Raw genomic sequence first — 20,459 nt, 5'->3', positions numbered from 1 at the left:
CATAGGAATGGATACAGAAAATGTGGTGCACTTACACAATGGAGTACTACTCAGATATTAAAAACAATGAATTTATGAAATTCCTAGGCAAATGGACGTATCTGGAGGATATCATCCTGAGTAAGGTAACCCAATCACAAAAGAACTCACATGATATGCACTCACTGATAAGTGGATTTTAGCCCATAAACTTAGAATACCCAAGATACCACTTGCAAAACACATGAAACTCAAGAAGAAGGAAGAGCAAAGTGTGGACAAATCGCCCCTCCTTAGAATTGGGAACAAAACACCCATGGAAGGAGTTATAGAGACAAAGTTTGGAGATGAAATGAAAGAATGGACCATCCAGACACTGCCTTAACCGGGGATCCATCCCATAATTAGCCACCAAATGCAGACACTATTTCATATGCCAGCAAGATTTTGCTGAAAGTGGATGCTCACAGTTAGCTATTGGATGGAACACAAGGCTCCCAATGGAGGAGCTAAAGAAAGTACCCAAGGAGCTGAAGGGGTCTACAGCCCTATAGGAGGAATAACAATATGAACTAACCAGTACCCCCAGAGCTCGTGTCTCTAACTGCAGTTTTAGCAGAAGTTGGCCTAGTTGGCCATCATTTGGAAGAGATGCCCCTTGGTCTTGCAAACTTTATATGCCTCAGTACAGGGGAACATCAGGGCCAAGAAGTGGGTGTGGGTGGGTAGGGGAGCAGGGGTGGGGAGGCAGAGGGTATAGAATACTTTTGGGATAGCATTTGAAAAGTAAATGAAGTAAATACCTAATAAAAAATTGGAGGAAAAAAAAGAAAGCAAAAGAAAAACATCAAAAAAAAAAATAGCAGATCCCAGGATCTTGGTCACACCAGTATCTCAGGGTCACAGGGGCAGCTTGACTTCCAGGACCTCTGACATATCCAGGACCTCAGGGTCACAGGATCTCAGAATCACAGAACTCTGAGGAGTTCTGACACAGCCAGGATCACAGGAAGGACATTCCCCAGTCATATATATCGAGGGCAAGTAGCACTAGAGATAATCAGATGGCAAGAGGCATACAGAAACCAATGTTATTTGGCATCATCAGAACCCAATTCTCGCACCATAGCAAGTCCTGCATACACTATCACATCAGAAAAGCCTGATTCAGATCTAAAAATCATTTCTCATGATGGCAATAGAGGACTTTAAGAAGGACATGATATCTTAGAAAACATTGACACAACAGTCAAAGAAAATGCAAAATTCAAAAAAGTCCTTAACCCAAAACATCCAGGAAATCCAAGACACAATGAGAAGACCACACCTAAGGATAATGGGTATAGAAGAGAGAGATTCCCAACTCAAAGGGTCAGTAAATATCTTTTAAAAATTATAGAAGAAAACTTCCCTAACTTAAAGAAAGTGATACCCATGAATATACAGGAAGCCTTTAGGACCCCAAATAGACTGGACCAGAAAATAAATTTCTCCTTTTACATAATAATCAAAATACCAAATGCATTAAACAAAGAAAAAATATTAAAAGCATTAAGGGAAAAAGGTAAAGTAGCATATAAAGGCAGATCTATCAGAGTTACACCAGACTTCTCACCAGAGACTATAAAAGCTAGAAGATTGGGGCAGATGTCATAAGGACCCTAAGAGAACAGAAATGGCAGCTCAGGCTACTCTACTCAGAAAACCTCTCAGTTACCACAGAGGGAGAAACCAAGATATTCCATGACAAAACCAAATTTACACAATTTATCTTTCCACAAATCCAGCCCTACAAAGGATAATAGATGGAAAACTTGAACACAAGGAAGGAAACTATACCCCAGAAAAAGCAAGAAAGTAATCTTTCAACAAACCCAAAAGAAGATAACCACACAAACATGACTCTACCTCTAACAACAAAAATAACAGAAAGTAATGATTACTTTTCCTTAATATCTCTTAACATTAATGGATTCATTTCCCCCAATAAAATGACACAGACTCACAGACTGGCTACATAAACAGGACCCAGCATTTTGCTGCACACAGGAAACTCACCTCAGTGTCAAAGGCAGGCACTACCTCAGAATAAAAAGTTGGAAAACATTTTTCCAAGCAAATGGTCACAAGAAACTAGATGGCGTAGCCATTCTAATATCAAATATAATCAACTTTCAACCAAAAGTTATCAATCATAAATAAACAAATAAGGACACTTTATACTGGTCAAAGGAAAAAAATCTACAAAGATGAACTCTTAATTCTGAAAATCTATGCACCATATCAAGGGCATTCATATTCATAAAAGAAACTTTACTAAAGTTCAAAGCATACATGGCACACCACACAATAATAGTGGGAGACTTAAACACTCCATTCTCAGCAACAGACAGATCATGGAAACAGAAACTAGACAGAGACACAGTGAAACTAACAGAAGCTATGAACCAAATGGATCTAACAGATATTTTTAGAACATTTCATCCTAAAGCAAAAGAGTATACCTTCTTCTCAGCACCTCACATATCTTCTCCAAAATTGACCCTATAATTGGTCTCAAAACAGGCCTCAACAGATACAAGAAGTTTGAAATAAGCCCACACAGCCTATCAGATCATTACGGACTAAGGCTGATCTTCAATAACAACAACAAAAAACTTTCTAGAATTCAATGAAAATAATGGCAAAATGTATCCAAACTTATGGGACACATGGAAAGCAGTTCTAAGAAGAAAGTTCATAGCATTAAGTGCCTTCCTAAAGAAATTTGACAGATCTCATACTAGCAAGTAGACAGCATAGCCTAAAGCTCTGGAACAAAAGGAAGCAAAAGTTTCCAAGAGGAGTAGATGGTAGGAAATAATCAAACTCATAGCAAAAAAATAGAAATGAAGAGAACAGTAAAAATAATCAATCTCTGTGTGTGAAATACAATACAATAAAATAAAATTAAGATGCTCAAAAAAAAATAATCAATGAACCAAAGACTTAGTTCTTTGAGAAAATAAACAAGATACACAAATCCTTAGTCAAACTAACTAAAAGGCAGAGAGACAATATCCAAATTAATAAAAGCACAAGTGAAAAGGGAGAACATCAACAAATATTATTGAAATCCAAAGAATCATTAGGTCTTAATTCAAAACACTGTACTACACACAATTGGAAAATCTAAATTAAATGGATTAATTTTTTGATAGATACTATTTATCAAAGCTAAATAGAGATCAAGTAAAGAATTTAAACAGATCTATAATCCCTCTCCTAACCAAAAATGCCCAGGGTCAGATGGCTTTAGTGTAGAATTCTACCAGACTGTCAAATAGGAACTAATAGAAAATTCTACTCAAACTTTTCCACAAAATAGAAACAGAACTCATTTTGTGAGGCCACAGTGAGCATAATAACTCAACCACACAAATATCCAACAAAAATATAGAATTTCTGACCAATTTCCCTTATGAACATTGATGCAAAAATACTAAATAAAATACTTGCAAACACATCAAAAACATCATCCACCATAATTAAGTAGGCTTCATCCCACTGATGCAGTGTTGTTTCAATATAAAAACCCATCATTATAATTCACCATATAAACAAATTGGGGGGGAACATGATCATTTCATTAGATGCTGAAAAATCCTTTGACAAAATTTAACAATATACCTTCATGGTAAAAGTCTTGGAGAGGCCAGGGATACTAGGAACATACCCAAAACACAATAAAGGCAATATACATCAAATTAAATGGAGAGAAACTTAAACCATTTCCATTAAAATCAGGAACAAGACAAGGCTGTACACTCTTTCCATATTAAATTGCTAGTGTAAATATAAGACAACTAAAGGAGAGCAAGGGAATAGAAATTGGAATGGTGGAAGTCAAATTATTGCTATTCACTGATAATATGATAGCATATGTAAATGACCCCCAATATTCTTCCAGACAACTCCTACTTCTTCTTTAATGTGACTATATACAAATTTAACTAAAAACAAATAATCAGTAGTCCTCCTATATACAAATGATAAATGGTTTGAGAAAGAAATTAGGGAAACAACACCCTTAAAAACAGTACACACACACACACACACACACACACACACACATATATGTATATAATGTCTTGGCGTAACTGTATCCAAGCAAGTTATAGACCTGCATGACAAGAACTTCAAACCTTTGAAGAAAGAAATTGAAGAAGACAGGAGAAAATGTAAAGATCTCTCATGCTCATGGGTCAGTACCATCAAAACAGTACAAAAAGGGGGGGAGGCTTTCCAAAAGCATTCTACAAATTTCCAGTACAATATCCAACAATTATTTACAGAACTTGAAAGAAAGGACAAGACTCATGTTCATAAGGAAAATCAATTAAAAAAAACACACACACACATGATAACTAGAGTAATCCTGTACAATAAAAGAACTTCTGGAGGTATCACCATCCCTTATCTCAAGCTGTACTACAGAGCAATAATAATAAAAATTGCATGGTATTGGCATAAAAACAGATAAACTGATCAATAGAATCAAATTGAAGACCCAGAGATAATCCAACATACCTATTCACATTTGATTTTTACAAAGAATCCAAAATCATACAATAAAAAAAAAGCTTCTTCAACAAATGGTGCTGGTCTAATCGGATGTCTGCATGTAGAAGAATGAAAATGGCTTCATATTTATGACTGCACAAAACTAAAATCCAAGTGCATCAAAGATCTCAACATAAAACTAGATACACTAAATCTGCTAGAAGAAAAAGTGGGGAATAACCTTTAAAACTTTGGGAGAGGAGACAACTTTCTAAACAGAAAACCAGCAGCTCAAGGAACTAAGATCAGTAATTAATAAATGTGGTATCATAAAACTGACAATCTTCTGTAAGGCAAAGAACATCATCAATGGACAAAACAGCAGCCTACAGAATAGGAAAATATCTTCACTGGCCTTACATAAAACAGAGGGATGATATAAAACATATATAAAGTATGCAAGAAACTAGGTATCAACAAACCAAATGACACAATTTAAAATGGGGTAGAGATATAAACAAAGAGTTCTCTATGGAGGAATCTCTAATGGCTGAGAAGTACTTAAAGAAGTGTTCAACATCCTTAGTCATCAAGAAAGTGTAAATCAAATTACTCTGAGATTCCTTCAAGTGACAACACATTCTGGAGAGGATGAAGGGGCACACTCCTATATTGCTGGTGGGCATGCGAACTTGTACAGCCACTCTAGAAATCAATTTAGACATTTCTCAAAAAAAATAGGAATATTTCTATCTCCAAATCAAGCTATACCCCTCCTATGCAAATCCCCAAAAGATGTTCCACTATTCCATAGAGACACCTGCTCAATTATGTTCATAACAGCTTTATTCATAATATCTAGAAACTGTAAACAAGCTAGATGACCTTCAAATGAATAATAGATAAAGAAAACATGGTACTTTTATAAAATGAATTATTACTTAGCCATTAAAAACAATGACATTTTGACAGTTTCAGGCAAATGGAACTAGAAAAGACCTTCCTGAGTAAAGTAACCCAGACCCAAAAGAACGTGCATGGTATGTACTCATTTATAAGTAAATATTAGCCATAAAGTGAAGGATAACTATATTAGAATCCATGCCCCCCCCAAAAAAAAACACCCAATCAGGACACAAGGGTGAATTTTTGAAACTCACTGAGAACGAGAAATAAAATAGACTCTGGGGTAGATGGAGCAAAGAACTGGGTGGGGAAGATGAGCAGGTGTGATCAAGTAGTAAGAGAATGAAGAGAATGAATATGGAGAGAGAGAGAGAGAGAGCTGAAATCAATGGGGGGGGGCATCTCTGGAGCACTCTAGAAACCCCAGTGCAATGGGAACTCCCAGGAATTTATGAGTGTGACCCTAGCTAAGACTCCCAGCATTGGAGAATATGGAACCTGAACTATCCATCTCCAGTAATTAGGAAAGACTTCAAATGGAGTTATTGGGACACCAACCCAATGACAAAACCTGTGACCCATTATTTGCCCTACCTACAAGATGTACAGAGGTAAACATGGAACAGATATTAAGGGAGTGGCCAACCAATGACTGGCCCAACTTGAGGCCCATGCCATGAAAGAGTAATCCCACTTCTGACACTGTTAATGATATTATGCTATATTTATATAAAAGTACCTAGCATAACTTTCATCTGAGAGGCCTCACTCAGCAACTGATGGAAACAGATGCAGAGAATCACAGCCAAATATTATGCAGAGCTTGGAGAATCCTCTGGTTCAGGAGGACAGAGGACTGAAGGAGTCAGAGAGGCCAAGGAAACCACAAGAAAACACAGAACCAATTAACCTGGGCCTATAGAAGTCCACAGAATCTGAATGGCCAGAGAGTATGCATGGGACACACCTAGGCCTTCTGCATATATGTAATAGTTGTGAAGCTAGGGCTTAATGTTGAAAAGCCTGACAGCAGGAACAGGGGATGTTTCTGACTCTGTTGCCTGCCTGTGAATCCTTTTCCCCTAACTAGGCTGCCTTGCCAAAATAGGAGAAGATATGCCTAGCCCTAGTGCAACTTGATATGGCAAGATAGGTTAATATCCACGGTGGGCAGTTTTCCCTTTTCTAAGTAGAAAGGGAAAAGGGAGGATGGGAGAATGAGGGTGAGATGAGATGAGAGGGGTAGACACTGGGAGGAGAACCATGAGTGGAAGCTGAAATTGGGATGTAAAGTAAATAAGTTAATTAATAAAAGTCATTCACAGCATAAATTCATTAAAATTAAGAGAGTATTGTAAATGCTCATAGTTATTAATGAAAACATTTAAAAAATGTCTTGAGTGAGATGTTGGGATGTATAGGCAAAGAAAGGGTAAGGAAGATAAAAGTTAAGGCCTGTAAAGTACATTTACTTAAGTACTTAGTGATGTACTAGGTCACCTATTTTACCTCATTTCTGTGTAACTCATACACAAGGAAAATAAACCTGTTAGTAGATGATATTTTACTTTGTCTATTATAATGATAATGTGATGGTGTAGTGTTGACTTGTTAATTATTATTGGTGTTGAGCTAGGTAAGTGTGAAATTATAACTACTAGCTCCAACATTTACAAACTATTTTTGGTTTTCATGTGTATAGAAAGAACATTAATATTTCAAAAAGACTTATTTTTATATATTTAGAAGTAGACTATGTTTAAATCTAAGAAAATAAATGAATTAATCTGTCTAAAATCCTGAAGAAAGAATGAAAATTGCATTTTTATGTATCTATATTGTTTTTCAAAATGTTGGAGGTGATTTGTAAGTCAACCATTTAAAATCAATTAAATACCTAGTATCAATACTAAAACAACGATGTCATTTTATTACTTTCTTATTTTATAAAACATATATTAATCAGAATCACCAAGGGTTTGTTATCAATTGCAAATTTAGGTCCCTATCTTGTACATTCTGATTCAGATAGGGTGAAAAGTTCAAGAATATTCACGTTAACAAGTGTCTCTACTGATTCTGATTGCACAGTCCAAGCTCTGTGCCTTGAAACATAATAATGTAGGTGTGTCAGGAGTAAAACAAACACCTCAGGACAAACTGCAAGAGGAATCTAATATTGATATTTAAAACCAGTAAGATCCAGTAAGTAGAACTAAGAAAAAAGTCCAGATTTTTTTTTTTAGAAAAATTCAGAGATTACAGTCTTACAAAACTGGTCTAATACAGTTTTAAAGAGTACTGATCAACTTCACTGAAAAATAAAGGGACATTCTGAAGTTGAGCAGTTTGTAGAAGAGTTATTGCAGGAACTTGATTTCTATGCAATGAGATTTTCAGAGTCATATCAGAGTGTCAGTCTAGAAATCTTAGCTTAAATTTAAAGGAAAAGTGAAGAAATAGAAGAAGCAGAAGCAAGGACTATTTTAGTTTGGAGAAAGGCAGAAAATATGTAGATCTATATACTGGAATTCAAAGAACAGATAAATTATAAGGAAGGAAGGAAGGAAGGAAGGAAGGAAGGAAGGAAGGAAGGAAGGAAGGAAAGAAGGAAACAAGAACTGGCAGACATGAAAGATTTAAAGAATTATATTTAGAAAGGATAAAAAGTATCCTCCCCGGTAACAGAAAGATGAAGTAATGTTTGTGCCTATGAATAGTTTTGTAATTTTGTTTCTGAAGAGATTTACTTTTAAAATTATGCTTATAGTATAGTCAAGTAAATGTAAAACTGTTTTAATTTTCTGGTAAAAATGACAGACAATCATAATTTCCATTAGTTTATTCTAAATCAATATATTTGATATGCCAACCTTAAGTGCATTGACACAATTTTCTTACCATTTTTCTTCTAAAAATAGCATAATTTTAGGTGTGTCTCTTTTAAGTAGTGTTTGTCCAACCAAGTATGGGTTTTTTTAATTTAATTAGACTACTTCATTTTTACATTTAAGGTCATATTTGGTACATCTGGAGTTCAATTTGACACCTTAACAATTGTTCTCAAGTTTTCTTGTCTTCCCCTATTATCAGTTATAAATCATTTCTCTTTCCTTTAGTGATTTTGCAAGCATCCCTCGGCTTCAAAAAAAAGCTTTTTCATTTCTTGGATAATTCAAACCTAGTCACTTAAACTCCATTCATCCACCTCCTGTCCTTTTTAGCTGCTATTGTAATTAACTTGATTTCTACAACGTTTAAGACCCATATAATTATTATCATTCTACATAGAAAATAGTAATTTAGATTTACATAAATATTTACCGGTTTTGCTGCTCTTGATTCCTTTCTGCATTCCCAGTGATTCCCATCTGAGATCATTTTCTTCTGTTGAAGAACAACCTTTACTTTGGGTGTGCTTGTAATAAATTCTCAGCATTTTTTTTTTGTCCAAAAAGTTTTTATTCACTTTTCAGTCTGTAGGACGTTTTTTTAAAAAAAAAATAGAATTTTTTGTTTGAAGTTATTTTCTTTCAGTACTTCCAGTCCAGTTTTTTTGTTTGTTTGTTTGTTTTCCTGTTTGTTTTATAAACAGCACTCCATCACTTCTAACACCACTGTCTTCTGGCTTGCATTGCTTTACAGTCTAGGTTTTCTTTCCTTCAAGGTATTGATCCCATGTCTTTTAAAAGCCTGTTAGATCTCCAATGCCTCTGTAGATTTTCATTTTGTTAAGCTTTTCTGGTTGTTCTCAGTCAAATTTTTGACAAGCAACATGGTGTTCATCATTATTGGAAGCATTCTGAAAACTTCTTTAGTGGCCAAATATTTTGGATGAAGAGGGAAGGAAGGCAATATGCTGATATTGAATTAATTTCTGGAGTTGGGTAGGGGGCCATTTTTGAAGAGTGGTTAAATTTTAGATTAGATACTGAGACAAGACAACTGATTACAGGTGATTAAATGGATTAACAGACAAAATGGATGATTCAATGGAACTTGATGGGTATTAGTCATAAAAAAGATACAGAAGGACATAGTTTATATCTATGCTTCAGTTTTAAATGTTTTAAGTAGGTAGACTAATCATTCCTATCATAATCATATCTATCACAGAGTCATTTTAAGGACAAAAACTTAAATGGTGATTGAAAATCTAAACTGCTTTTTTATGCAAATATTTACTTATTACTCACATGCAGACTTTAAAATTGACCAAGACGTGAAATGAAGAATCCTCTCTTAGTGAAAAGAAAAAAGCTGTATAGGATTGTCTTTAAGATTGTGGATGTTCTTTAAATTTTTGCCCATATAATTGGCATTTACTTATAATTCTCATTAAACTAGAAGAAATATTTGTGGTGATGAGGTTATGGGTAGGCAAGTCACTGGTTATAAAGTCTACTTGAAGTGAAGACATGAGAACATGAAGTAAAATGTGTGAGACTTAGTAGGAAGGGAATTTAAAAATGGGAAGCTACTCTGTAGATTCTAAATATGTATTTTAAAAGATAAGTCTGACACTTAATCATTTTTGCCCCCTTTTGCTATGATCCCTGAGCCATACAGGAGTTGTACTGCAGATATATCAGCTGGGTTTGGACATCACATGGTCACTTGTGACTGAGGGGTAGCACTGATTACATAATTAGAATATTTTTGGAAGTTTATACAAGAATATGTCAAAAATTCTTTACCTGGGTGGTTAGAGAAATAAAGGGGATTTTTCAATATATAAAAAAACTGGGCTATCATATAACATTATATAATGGGAATAATTTAGAACAGTTATGTTATGTAGACTAGCTACTGCTATAAATATATCAGGTTTATTTATTCTAGAGTTACTTCCTTCTATAATTCAGAAACTCTAGTGTATGATAGTGGGCTCCTACTTTATCTTCTGAATCTTACCACTTGAATACAAACAAGATGTCAACTGAGTAATTCTATGCTTTTCCTCTGAGCAGCAATAACAATTTAAGTTCAAAAAGTTTGTAACTTAGTTCATTACCTGCCATTCTAATATGATGACAGAATCTGAAATAAAAAAGCAAGCTTCCTTTTGAGGCTAGATTCTAGATTTCCATATGTACTCTGATGACAACTTTTGAAGACAGGAAACACTCTTTATATGATGCATTTTGCATAAAAATACTTTGTAGTCATGCAGAATTTCAAAATTTAACCATATCTTCTATTACCCTGGAAATATACTTACTGCTGGATTCTACAATAGAGAAGTTCATGGAGTATCCTATTGAAATTTTAAATATTAAAAAATATTGAATTTGCTTTTTATTTACTTTTTTAATTTGGTTGTGCCTTAATTTTTTTGGTTTGTTGGGCAGTAAGCTTAAAATTCCCTGCTATCTAATCATTTCTAGGCATTTCTTTTTTTTATGATAAACCAGATTTTTCAAAAAATCATGTTCATAAAATTTCAAAACAGTTAAACTTTTGCCTCTAATATTTTTGGATTACTGATGTTGAGAATCAACTCATTTTCTTGGAATATATTTCATAATTTACTACAGTATCATTGGTAACTCAAAGAATTACAATGGCCATCAAAGACCTGAGGAAGCTATGGAGAAGATTATCATAGAAAACAAATCTCAGACTGTGTAAAATTTTATAAGATCATGATAAATATTTTGCCCTTCATAATTCTTGATTAAGTAGTCATAGTTACCTATACATCAAATGTGCAAAAATATATGAAACAAGCATCTTAAAGGAAAGGTGAGTTCGATGAGATGTTGGAACACATAATACCAAAGCATCATTACATTTTCTTGGATATAAAGTAACGTTCCTAGACAAGGTAGAAATTACATTACTTAACCTATAAGGTGTCTAGAAATGCCCATATTTGTAGTTAGGTTTCTTTAACCATCAAATCATAAGACTTCAAACTAGACATGGTAATATCCATCTAAAATCCCAGCACTTGGAAAGTAGAAACAGGAAGGTGAGACATTCAAAACCAACCTACGGTACATAAAATATTCAAAGGCCAGCCTATCACACAGGTAAACAAACAGACAGGCAAACTAAACAAAACAAAAGGCATGAAACAATTTTCTAACTTTTTTAACACCAGCAAAACAGTCATTATAACTTAAAAATGAGTGCTTAATGAGATATAGCAAGAATAGTTCATATTGCTGATATAGAGGGAACCAGGCTAGTTTAATACAGTCCTTGTCAACACAAAAGCCTTATCTATGCAGTATTTACGTGTGACTTCCAGAGTTGATTTCTTCTTTCAGGATACTTGTGTCCATGAAAATAGAAGAAATGTTAAGATAAGAAGTGAAGCCAGAGAAAAGTAGGAAGGAAAAAAAAAAACAAAAAAAAACAAAAACAAACAAACCTAATTTCAGAGATGAAATTATCATGACTCTAATAAAAGTTAAGTTTTAGAACCCTCTCTTAAACAGGCCATCTTCAATGCCCTGAGAGTATTTTTTGTGCAGTATTTGTCAATAGGCAAGTCTCAAGGCTATGAGAGTATTTTATGTGTAACATTTGGCAATTTTAAAATTAATATTTTGTTGTGATTTTTCTCATTATGAATATTCAATTTTTATGTTATTTTTATTGTGTAAAGCTCAGGATAAAACCTTTATGTATCATCCCTTGATACATATACTTCATCAACAGTTATTATAAATTGACTTTATATATGCAAGATTCTGATCATCCTCCTTTTAACTAATTTTTAAAAAAACCTTATCTATAGAAGAAACAATATAATTAAAATAACTAAAATACATTTCAATGCTAGAAATTAATCAATAAACAGGATATATGTAATAATTTCTTTTAGAGGTCACTATGGAAAAAGATAAGCTTACAGATGTGTAAGTGACCCTGGTTGTCATTATCAACTCCTATATTTTTTGTATGTGAATTGTAAAGATTAGGGAGGAAGTATGGGTAAAGTATTGGTAAAGCGTGAACTTAAAAGTAACTGATTCATACCTGTGATTAATATGGTTTTAAATTCCTGGCTTCTGAAATAATAAATTTTATTTCCTAACATGTATTCATATATATATATATAACATAACAAAATTAAAATTTTATATAACTGATACTTATATTAACTAATCTTTAAATAATACTTTATATTGTATGCACTTTTTAAAAAATAAAGTTAGAAAAATTCTAATAATGACAAAACTTTAAAAATGAATATAACACACACAATATAGCATATATAAGAAAACAACTATTAAAATATATTATTGATTCTTTCTATGATTCTAGCAGAAACAGAAACAAGAAAGAAAACTCATTTTATACATAAACACAAGACACATGCTCACATACATACACACAACAAATACTGGCAGGAACAGAAAATTTAATTAGTTATAAATCATCTGTAATTTAAAATTAACATTATTTTTACAGAATTGCACCCCGTTACCATAACCAGAATTTTTAAGAAAATTATATCCGTTTTATTTTCAATACCTGAAATCTTGTGGCCATCCAGTTTCAACAATATCTGAATGGTAATAATGCTAGTATTTAAATTCACCATTATATAATGTATTTATTTAAAATTAATATGACTACATATTAAATTGAGGTATTTACATTCTGCATAGTATATTTGCTGAAATGCATTAAAAGAAAAAAATACCCATGTATCTTTCTTAGAGAAAATATTACACTTTTAAATCTTTCATTATAATTACTTTGTATTAGTGGTAAATCTTTGTTTAAAATTGCTTACCACTTGCACCCTAGGTGATCTATCTTCACGATGAGCAGGTCTTGGAATTTGTCTTTCTGGTTTAGGAAGATCAGGTGGCAGAGAAATTATGTAGTGACACATCTTAGTCACACCCTTGCACTAGGAAAAGAAACAAAGAAAAAGATCCATGATACACCAGTTGGTGACCCAATGCTAGTATGGAATTTCCATGATTTTCATTAAAACGAGTATACGTCAAGAATAAACTGTAAGATTCATAAACTGGCAAAACATATTTATGTGGCTAACCAATAAGTTTTGGTAAAATGAGTCAACTGCATACTTTCAAAATCTAGATTAAATTTCTTAGATACTTTTAGTTATGATATAGGATATAAGCATGTGAGTAGAATGGCTAAAATACATTGTAAATCTTTAGAATTGCTTTAAAATAATATTTTCCTGACAGAATGGCCCCCATAAGTTCATATATTAGAATGTTAGGTCCACATTCAATTAAACTGTTTAAGGATTCTGAGGTGTGGCCTTGTTGGAGGTGTGTCACTGGGGGTAGTTTTGAGGTTTCAAAACCACACACCATTCCCAGTTAACTAACTCTCTCTCTCTCTCTCTCTCTCTCTCTCTCTCTCTCTCTCTCTCTCTCTCTCTCTCTCTCCACATACATATAATGTGCTTGTGGCTCAGGGTATATCATCCTTAGCGCTGTTCTAGCACCATGCCTGCCTACCTGCTGTCATGCTCTACACCATGGTGGTCATGAACTTGCCATTTTAAACTGTAAGCACCCAATAAACTGTTTCCTCTATAAATTACCTTGGTCACAGTGTCTTATCACAATGATAAAAGGAACCAAAACATATTACATCTCTTCATCCATTCACTACAGCTTGCTTTTAAAGCACATTTAATGCAAAGTTTTTGTATACTTTTACAAGTATGGATTTAAGGCACAATCACAGTCTCTAAATATTCATTAAAAAAGTTAAACAGAATAAATGTTAATCTTTCAAAATCATATAATTAAAAGAATTGGATAATTAAATGACAGTTAAGAAAATTCATTGTTTGTTTGACTAATTACTCCTCCAGATAACATGCTTTTTAGAAGGATCTTGAACCTTTAGGAGGTAGAAGTTTTCTGGAGAAATGAGTCACTTGGCTGTGTGATTGAAGGTAGGCCTAAACACTTCCTTTCCACTTTTTGCTTCCTGAAGACTATGAACATAGTGTAAACTGCAACTATGTCCTCTCCATCATGATGGATTGCTTTCCTATTTATTTATTTATTTATTTATTTATTTATTTGGGGGGGTGGTTTCGAGACAGGGTTTCTCTGTGTAGTCCTGGCTGATCCTGGAACTCACTTTGTAGACCAGGCTGGCCTCGAACTCAGAAATCCACCTGCCTCTGCCTCCCGAGTGCTGGGATTAAAGGTGTACGCCACCACACCCGGCTGCTTTCCTTTTTAAAGTGTAAAACAAAACAAACCCTTCCTTAAGTCATGTCTTTGTCAGGAAATTGGTTGCAGCAACAAAAGTATTATAGTCACAATAAAAACAATTGTTTTGTATGGTATTTAAATATTAATTAACAAATAAATTAAGATTAAAAGAACTAAATTTCAAAATTTTAAGTAGAGTGACAAATGATGACCCAATTAACTATCCACTTATCATTCAGCTCAATATAGAAACTACAGTTTACACATAATTCATTATAATTGCCAGAATAGAGCTCTATAAATATGTACTGTTGACAATTATCATCCCATATAAGCAGTTTTCACACTATATATGGGAATATTTACAGTTTGTATGATGTTGCCTTTAAGTAAATAAAAGTGTATTGTTAAATCCTGGAGTTAGATATAGATTTTTTAATATTCTTATCTTTCATGTCAGACATATTCAATGTAGTAGTATGTTATTGACCTTACTATAAATGATACATTGGTGATAATGAAAAGGGAGTGTTTACTATAGATGCACCCACAACAGCACACTTAAAACCTTTTAAGCTTTGTCTCAACATTTCAAAAATGTTCTTCCTATACCTTGTGTACTCTGTGTAGATAGATGCAAGATAATAAAGCTGTAAGGTGGGAATGTGTAGGTGGGTGGGTAGGTGGGGATGGGTGGGTGGGTGGGAGAGCACTGTCATAGAGGCAAAGGGGAGGGGGAGTAGGATGGGGGGTTGCAGGGGGGCAACCAGGAAGGGGAACTTTTGAAATGTAAATAAATAAGATAACCAATTATAAGTAATTAGTACTGAAAATGTTAATGATTAAATCTGTATATGTAACCACTGAATATGTAAATTTGTGAATGCTCATTGCAAATAACTTACATATGGCATACAATTTTTAATTAAAGCAATTTACCTTAGCAATTCTTAAATATACATACAACTATTAATACTATTACTGTTAATTATAGGAATCATACAATGCATTAAATCCTAAAATGTATTCTTTGGCAGCCTGTATAAGTTACCATAAGGTTCTGATGCATTTGCCACTCAAAAAATATAGTACTTTTATCTTTATTTCTCACTTTTAGATGCTGACCATAGTCTAATATGTCTTTTTTTATATTTTTGGCTTCTTTATTTTTTCTCTAATACACTCCTTCCTGACATATGGCTGCTGATCCTCAAAATGGTGACACCTATGTCTATATAAATCAAACAGCATGGTTTTGTTTATTTTCTCTAGTCACACCATTCCCTGAAGCTTCTGAGAATTATGCTTGCCTGCCTTGGATATTTTCTATTAAAGTCTAATAAAACTGATGGGGGCTTAAAAAATGCATTCCACTCATCTGATTGAAACTTACTCTATATCTCATCCTACCTCATGCACCAGTCTCCAGGAATTACCATTCCAATTAGTATTTCAATGTCATCATTAAGGACATTTCAATGTCTATTCAATGTTTGGGGTAACTTTGGCAAAAGTATGATAGGCATGTAAAGTGATGGATATTAATTGGCTTGATTCACTCCATAAGACAGATAGATACACACATACATACATACATACACACACACACATAGGGAGGAAGGAAGGGAGGGAAGGAGGAGAGAAGAGGAGAGAGAGAGAGAGAGAGAGAGAGAGAGAGAGAGAGAGAGAGAGAGAGAGAGAGCTCACATCACCCTCAATGCCCCTCAATGCTATAAATAGATATAATTACTATTTTTTCAAATCAGAGTCTTGCTATGTAGCTCAAGTTGGCCTTTAAGTTATAATCTTCCTGTTTCATCATACAGAGTTCTTGGGTTACAGATGTTTACAACCAGTCTGACTTCATTCATTTTTGTATATATTCCTTCATAACATTTGAGAAATATTTTTACATAACTGGCATAGGAAAATACAGTGATTTAAATAAAGAGAAAAAATAGGCTCACTATATTCATGTTTGTACCAAATATATATTTCATCCTCCAAAGTTAATTCAATTTGGTACACAAAAAATCAGGAATGCCAAAAATTTTAACTTGTGTTACATGCGTTATAAGTCCAAATGGAAAATACTTTTAAACAAAATAGATTCTGTCTGTTTTAATAGGAGATAAAAGTTTTAATCAATTGGTTATCTTAAATCTGTTGAGAAAAAAATCTCAAGGTATGTTAACATGTTTATATTTTTTCTCTGTGTTTCAGATATATCTTTATTTTCCCATATAAAACAGCTGCTTTATGTAGACTGTACATTTCTTGGACCATACATATGGAATGAACTTAAGTGTTTATATGAGTAAAAGAATAGCATTGAACTGAAATATCTCAGGACACACATGTAGAAAAGGTAAGAGTTTTGTCATTTCCCAAGAAGCAAAATAAGAAAAATGCATTTATGCTGGGCGTGGTGGCACACACCTTTAATCACAGCACTTGAGAGGCAGAAGCAGGCGAATTTCTAAGGTTGAGGCCATCCTGGTCTACAAAGTGAGTTCCAGGACAGCCAGGGCTATAGAGAGAAACCCTGTCTCGAAAAACCAAAAAACCAAAAACCAAAAAACAAAACAAAAAACCAACCAACCAAACAAACAAGCAAACTAACAAAAAACAAAAAAAAAATGCATTTATGCTACACAATTATGGATTCTATAGCGATCTGTGGTGGGATGATCTGACACTAAGAACTATCAACATATACAGTAAAAGCTTCTCAGATAACAGTATTTCCTAAAACTACAATTATGTAAGTTATATAAATTGTGATATCCACAGCAAAATACAAATTTTGCTGTCGTAATTCACATTCAAACCCTATATGTACAATTAATTAGCTGTATGACTTTGCAGAAGTATATTAAAGCCCATAAAGTATAGTTTCTTCATCTTTAAAATCTATCTTAAGTGTACAGGAATAATTGAAGTGAAATACGTGCTAAGAACCAAGACTTCTATCTGTAAACTTGCATATATGAATAGTGAATAAAATGTTGGAGTATGTTGCTGGACAAAAACTAAAATGTCTTCCAAGTCTAAGATTTTGTTTTTCTTTCACAATACTGTTAATCTTACCAGAGATGTTCCAAAACTTGAATTCTAGAAATGATATCTGAATCTAGCATGTACCAATTTATACTTTTCTAAGAAGAAATATAACAAAAGAACAAAGATTAAAACAGAAGATGGGGGTGTTTACATATTGCTGAGAAATTAATCTAGGGCCTGGTACATGTATGATGGGTAAGCATTCTAACATGGAAATATCCCTAGCCCTAGGAGATTATTCCCTAAGGACAAATTTGGACCTGTGAAGGCTCGATGCCCTAGTATAGGGGAATGCCAGGACAGTGAAGCAACAGTGGGTGGGTTGGTGAGCAGGGGGAGGGAGATGGGATAGGGGATTTTTGAGGGGAAACCAGCAAAGGGGATAACATTAGAAATGTAAATAAAGAAAATATCTAATAAAAAAATTTTTAAAAACTAAGGATGCTTCTTCTGTCTGATCTCTGTGTTCTCGTGCCTCATTTAATCTTGTACTTTACAAAATCTATCTTTGAGAAGGGCCCTAAATTTAGCACACAATGGTCACAAAGATGGTTATAATGCACAAAGTGACCAGTGCCACAATCATAAAGCCATAGATCTTATATGCCCAGAAAGCCATGAAGATGAAATGCATTTCAATAAAAATTGAGCCAAAAGGTAAAATTCTTCCCAGGCAAATAATAACTGCAGGCTCTATAGAACCATTTTTTTTTCCTCTGGGATAGGATGAGGCACAGCATTGAATTGACAAGGGAAGTTGGGCTGACCTGACAGTTTTCAACCAAGTATTGTACCAAGATTTATAGGAAGAATAGAAAAACAAAACAAAACAAAAACAAACAAACAAACAAAAAAACCCACAAAAGCAGATGCAGATGCAGAAAATGGCCACCATTGTTCCAAAAGGAATGGCTCTAGAAGCATGGTAATAAATGACTATAAAACTGATAAAGAATGCAGTCCCACACAGCATAGCTGAGATAAGGAATGTCCCAATAAATATCTGCTTTATTCATCTTCCTCTTATTCTAGCATACAGACTTCCTCCACAATCCCATCACTGGAGATGTAGCAGCACAGACAAACATGTCTGAACTGAGAATCAAACTCCCATTTGTACATAAATTCTCTATCATGGCAACAATAATAATGATAAAATACACAGCAAATATCTGACATCCAGAACCAATGAAAGAAGAAAATATCAGAGGGTAACTCAATTGTTTGAACATATCTCCATGAACCTGCTCTCATCTATATTCACTTGTTTTCAGTCAATTCTCCACTCAAATTTATCTTTTTTTAACAAAATTAAAAACTATTAAATTGTACAAGGACTATATCTGCTGTTGTCTTAACAGGTGGATTTTAGTTGGATCAAACTCATTTATGTATCTTAAAATCAACCAGTTCTCTCAATTCCATCCAAACAAGATACAGTATGAAAGTGGAGGTATACTCTGTATAATGCAATTTACAATAGAGTTAGCAAGCAAAGTATTAATTGGAGAAGATACTTGTTTTTATTAATCATTTAGAAATTTATCTAAATTTACATTTTAACTGAATGTCTAAACTGATTATATTTCCCTCTTTCCTAAATTGATGTAAGTTAGTCTTACAACTTTTGGGGTGTTCAATGGAGGTTATACATCAGAAATTATTTAAAAACAAGGAGGAGTTATAAATGTATATAACATTAATAATGTCTTGTGAGTATAGGTTACTGATAGCATTTAGATATATAGATTGTCTGGGGATGATGATTAGTGAAAAAATATTTTGGTTTTCGTGGCTTTATACATCTTGTCTACCGTTGCATGAAACACCTGGATATTTCCAAAATGTGTGTGACATACTTCTTTTGTGAAGGGGTTGATTTTCTTTTATGAAATTCTTACTCGAACTAAATTTGTAATTTAGAAACATTTAATTTTCATAACCCTGGCTGGGACATTTAAGTAACATCTAGTTCATTATTGCTTTAGAATGTTCAAATAAAGTTTCCTGACTCCCAAACAGGGGGCCCTTAAAACATGTTAACTCTTAACAGGAAAATATATTTAACATTTTTATATCTTACCAGAACATTTTCACTTACACAAGAAATAAGTCTTAAAGACAAATGAATTGAAAAAAGAAAGAATTTAAAGACAATTTGGTCTATTTCTATACTAGATAATATGTTAGGAATGAAATTGCTATTAGGTGATTTCTTTTTATGGAGCAAATGATTGCTAAGCAATGGGGTGGGGTGTGAATCTATTAAGGCACTTAAAATCATGTGTGTTCAAGCCGCTTAAAAATTTCCTTAAAATTAATACTAGCTTGATTTAGAAATGAGAAAAAATAAATTTCCTAATTATTTAAACTATATATATATATATATATATATATATATCAAGCGGTCTGTACACCTATAAAAGATGAGCATATGTATTTAAATGAATATAAAATAAAAATGCTATTTAGTGGAACTAAATGAGAAAAGTTCAATAACAGTGAGTGAACCTTTAATGAAAATGAATGCATCCATGACAATATTTGCTATAAATAATTTTGCATAAAATATAACACATATTTAGGGGATAACAAACACTCTAAAAACAGAATCTCTGACAGTTTCATATGATGAAGTTATTAAGGAACAGTCATAAATATTAATAAATACCTTTCAGTTTCAGAATGAAATAAGAATTTTTATTATTCAATCTTCACTATAGTTACTGTTTTGTCTAACAAACTAGAATGTTTTGTATAAAATATTTAATTATACCCAACTGCATTTGTATG

The 20,459-nt window shown here is 33.3% G+C and overlaps 1 protein-coding gene and 1 pseudogene across 1 annotated transcript in view; both read right to left on the bottom strand.

Moving 5' to 3' along the window:
* Tex16 (testis expressed gene 16) overlaps positions 1-20,459 on the bottom strand; it is a 230,561-nt gene that overhangs the window by 95,679 nt on the left and 114,423 nt on the right. The window contains exon 8 of the mRNA XM_017318644.1: positions 13,181-13,300. Coding sequence (XP_017174133.1) covers positions 13,181-13,300 — 120 coding nt within the window. The remainder of the gene's footprint in view (positions 1-13,180; positions 13,301-20,459) is intronic.
* Gm14900 (predicted gene 14900) lies at positions 18,539-18,945 on the bottom strand (annotated as a pseudogene).

This window comes from Mus musculus, chromosome X (assembly GCF_000001635.26).
Source record: "Mus musculus strain C57BL/6J chromosome X, GRCm38.p6 C57BL/6J".
NCBI lineage: Eukaryota > Metazoa > Chordata > Mammalia > Rodentia > Muridae > Mus > Mus musculus.
This window is presented reverse-complemented; position numbering and strand designations above follow the sequence as displayed.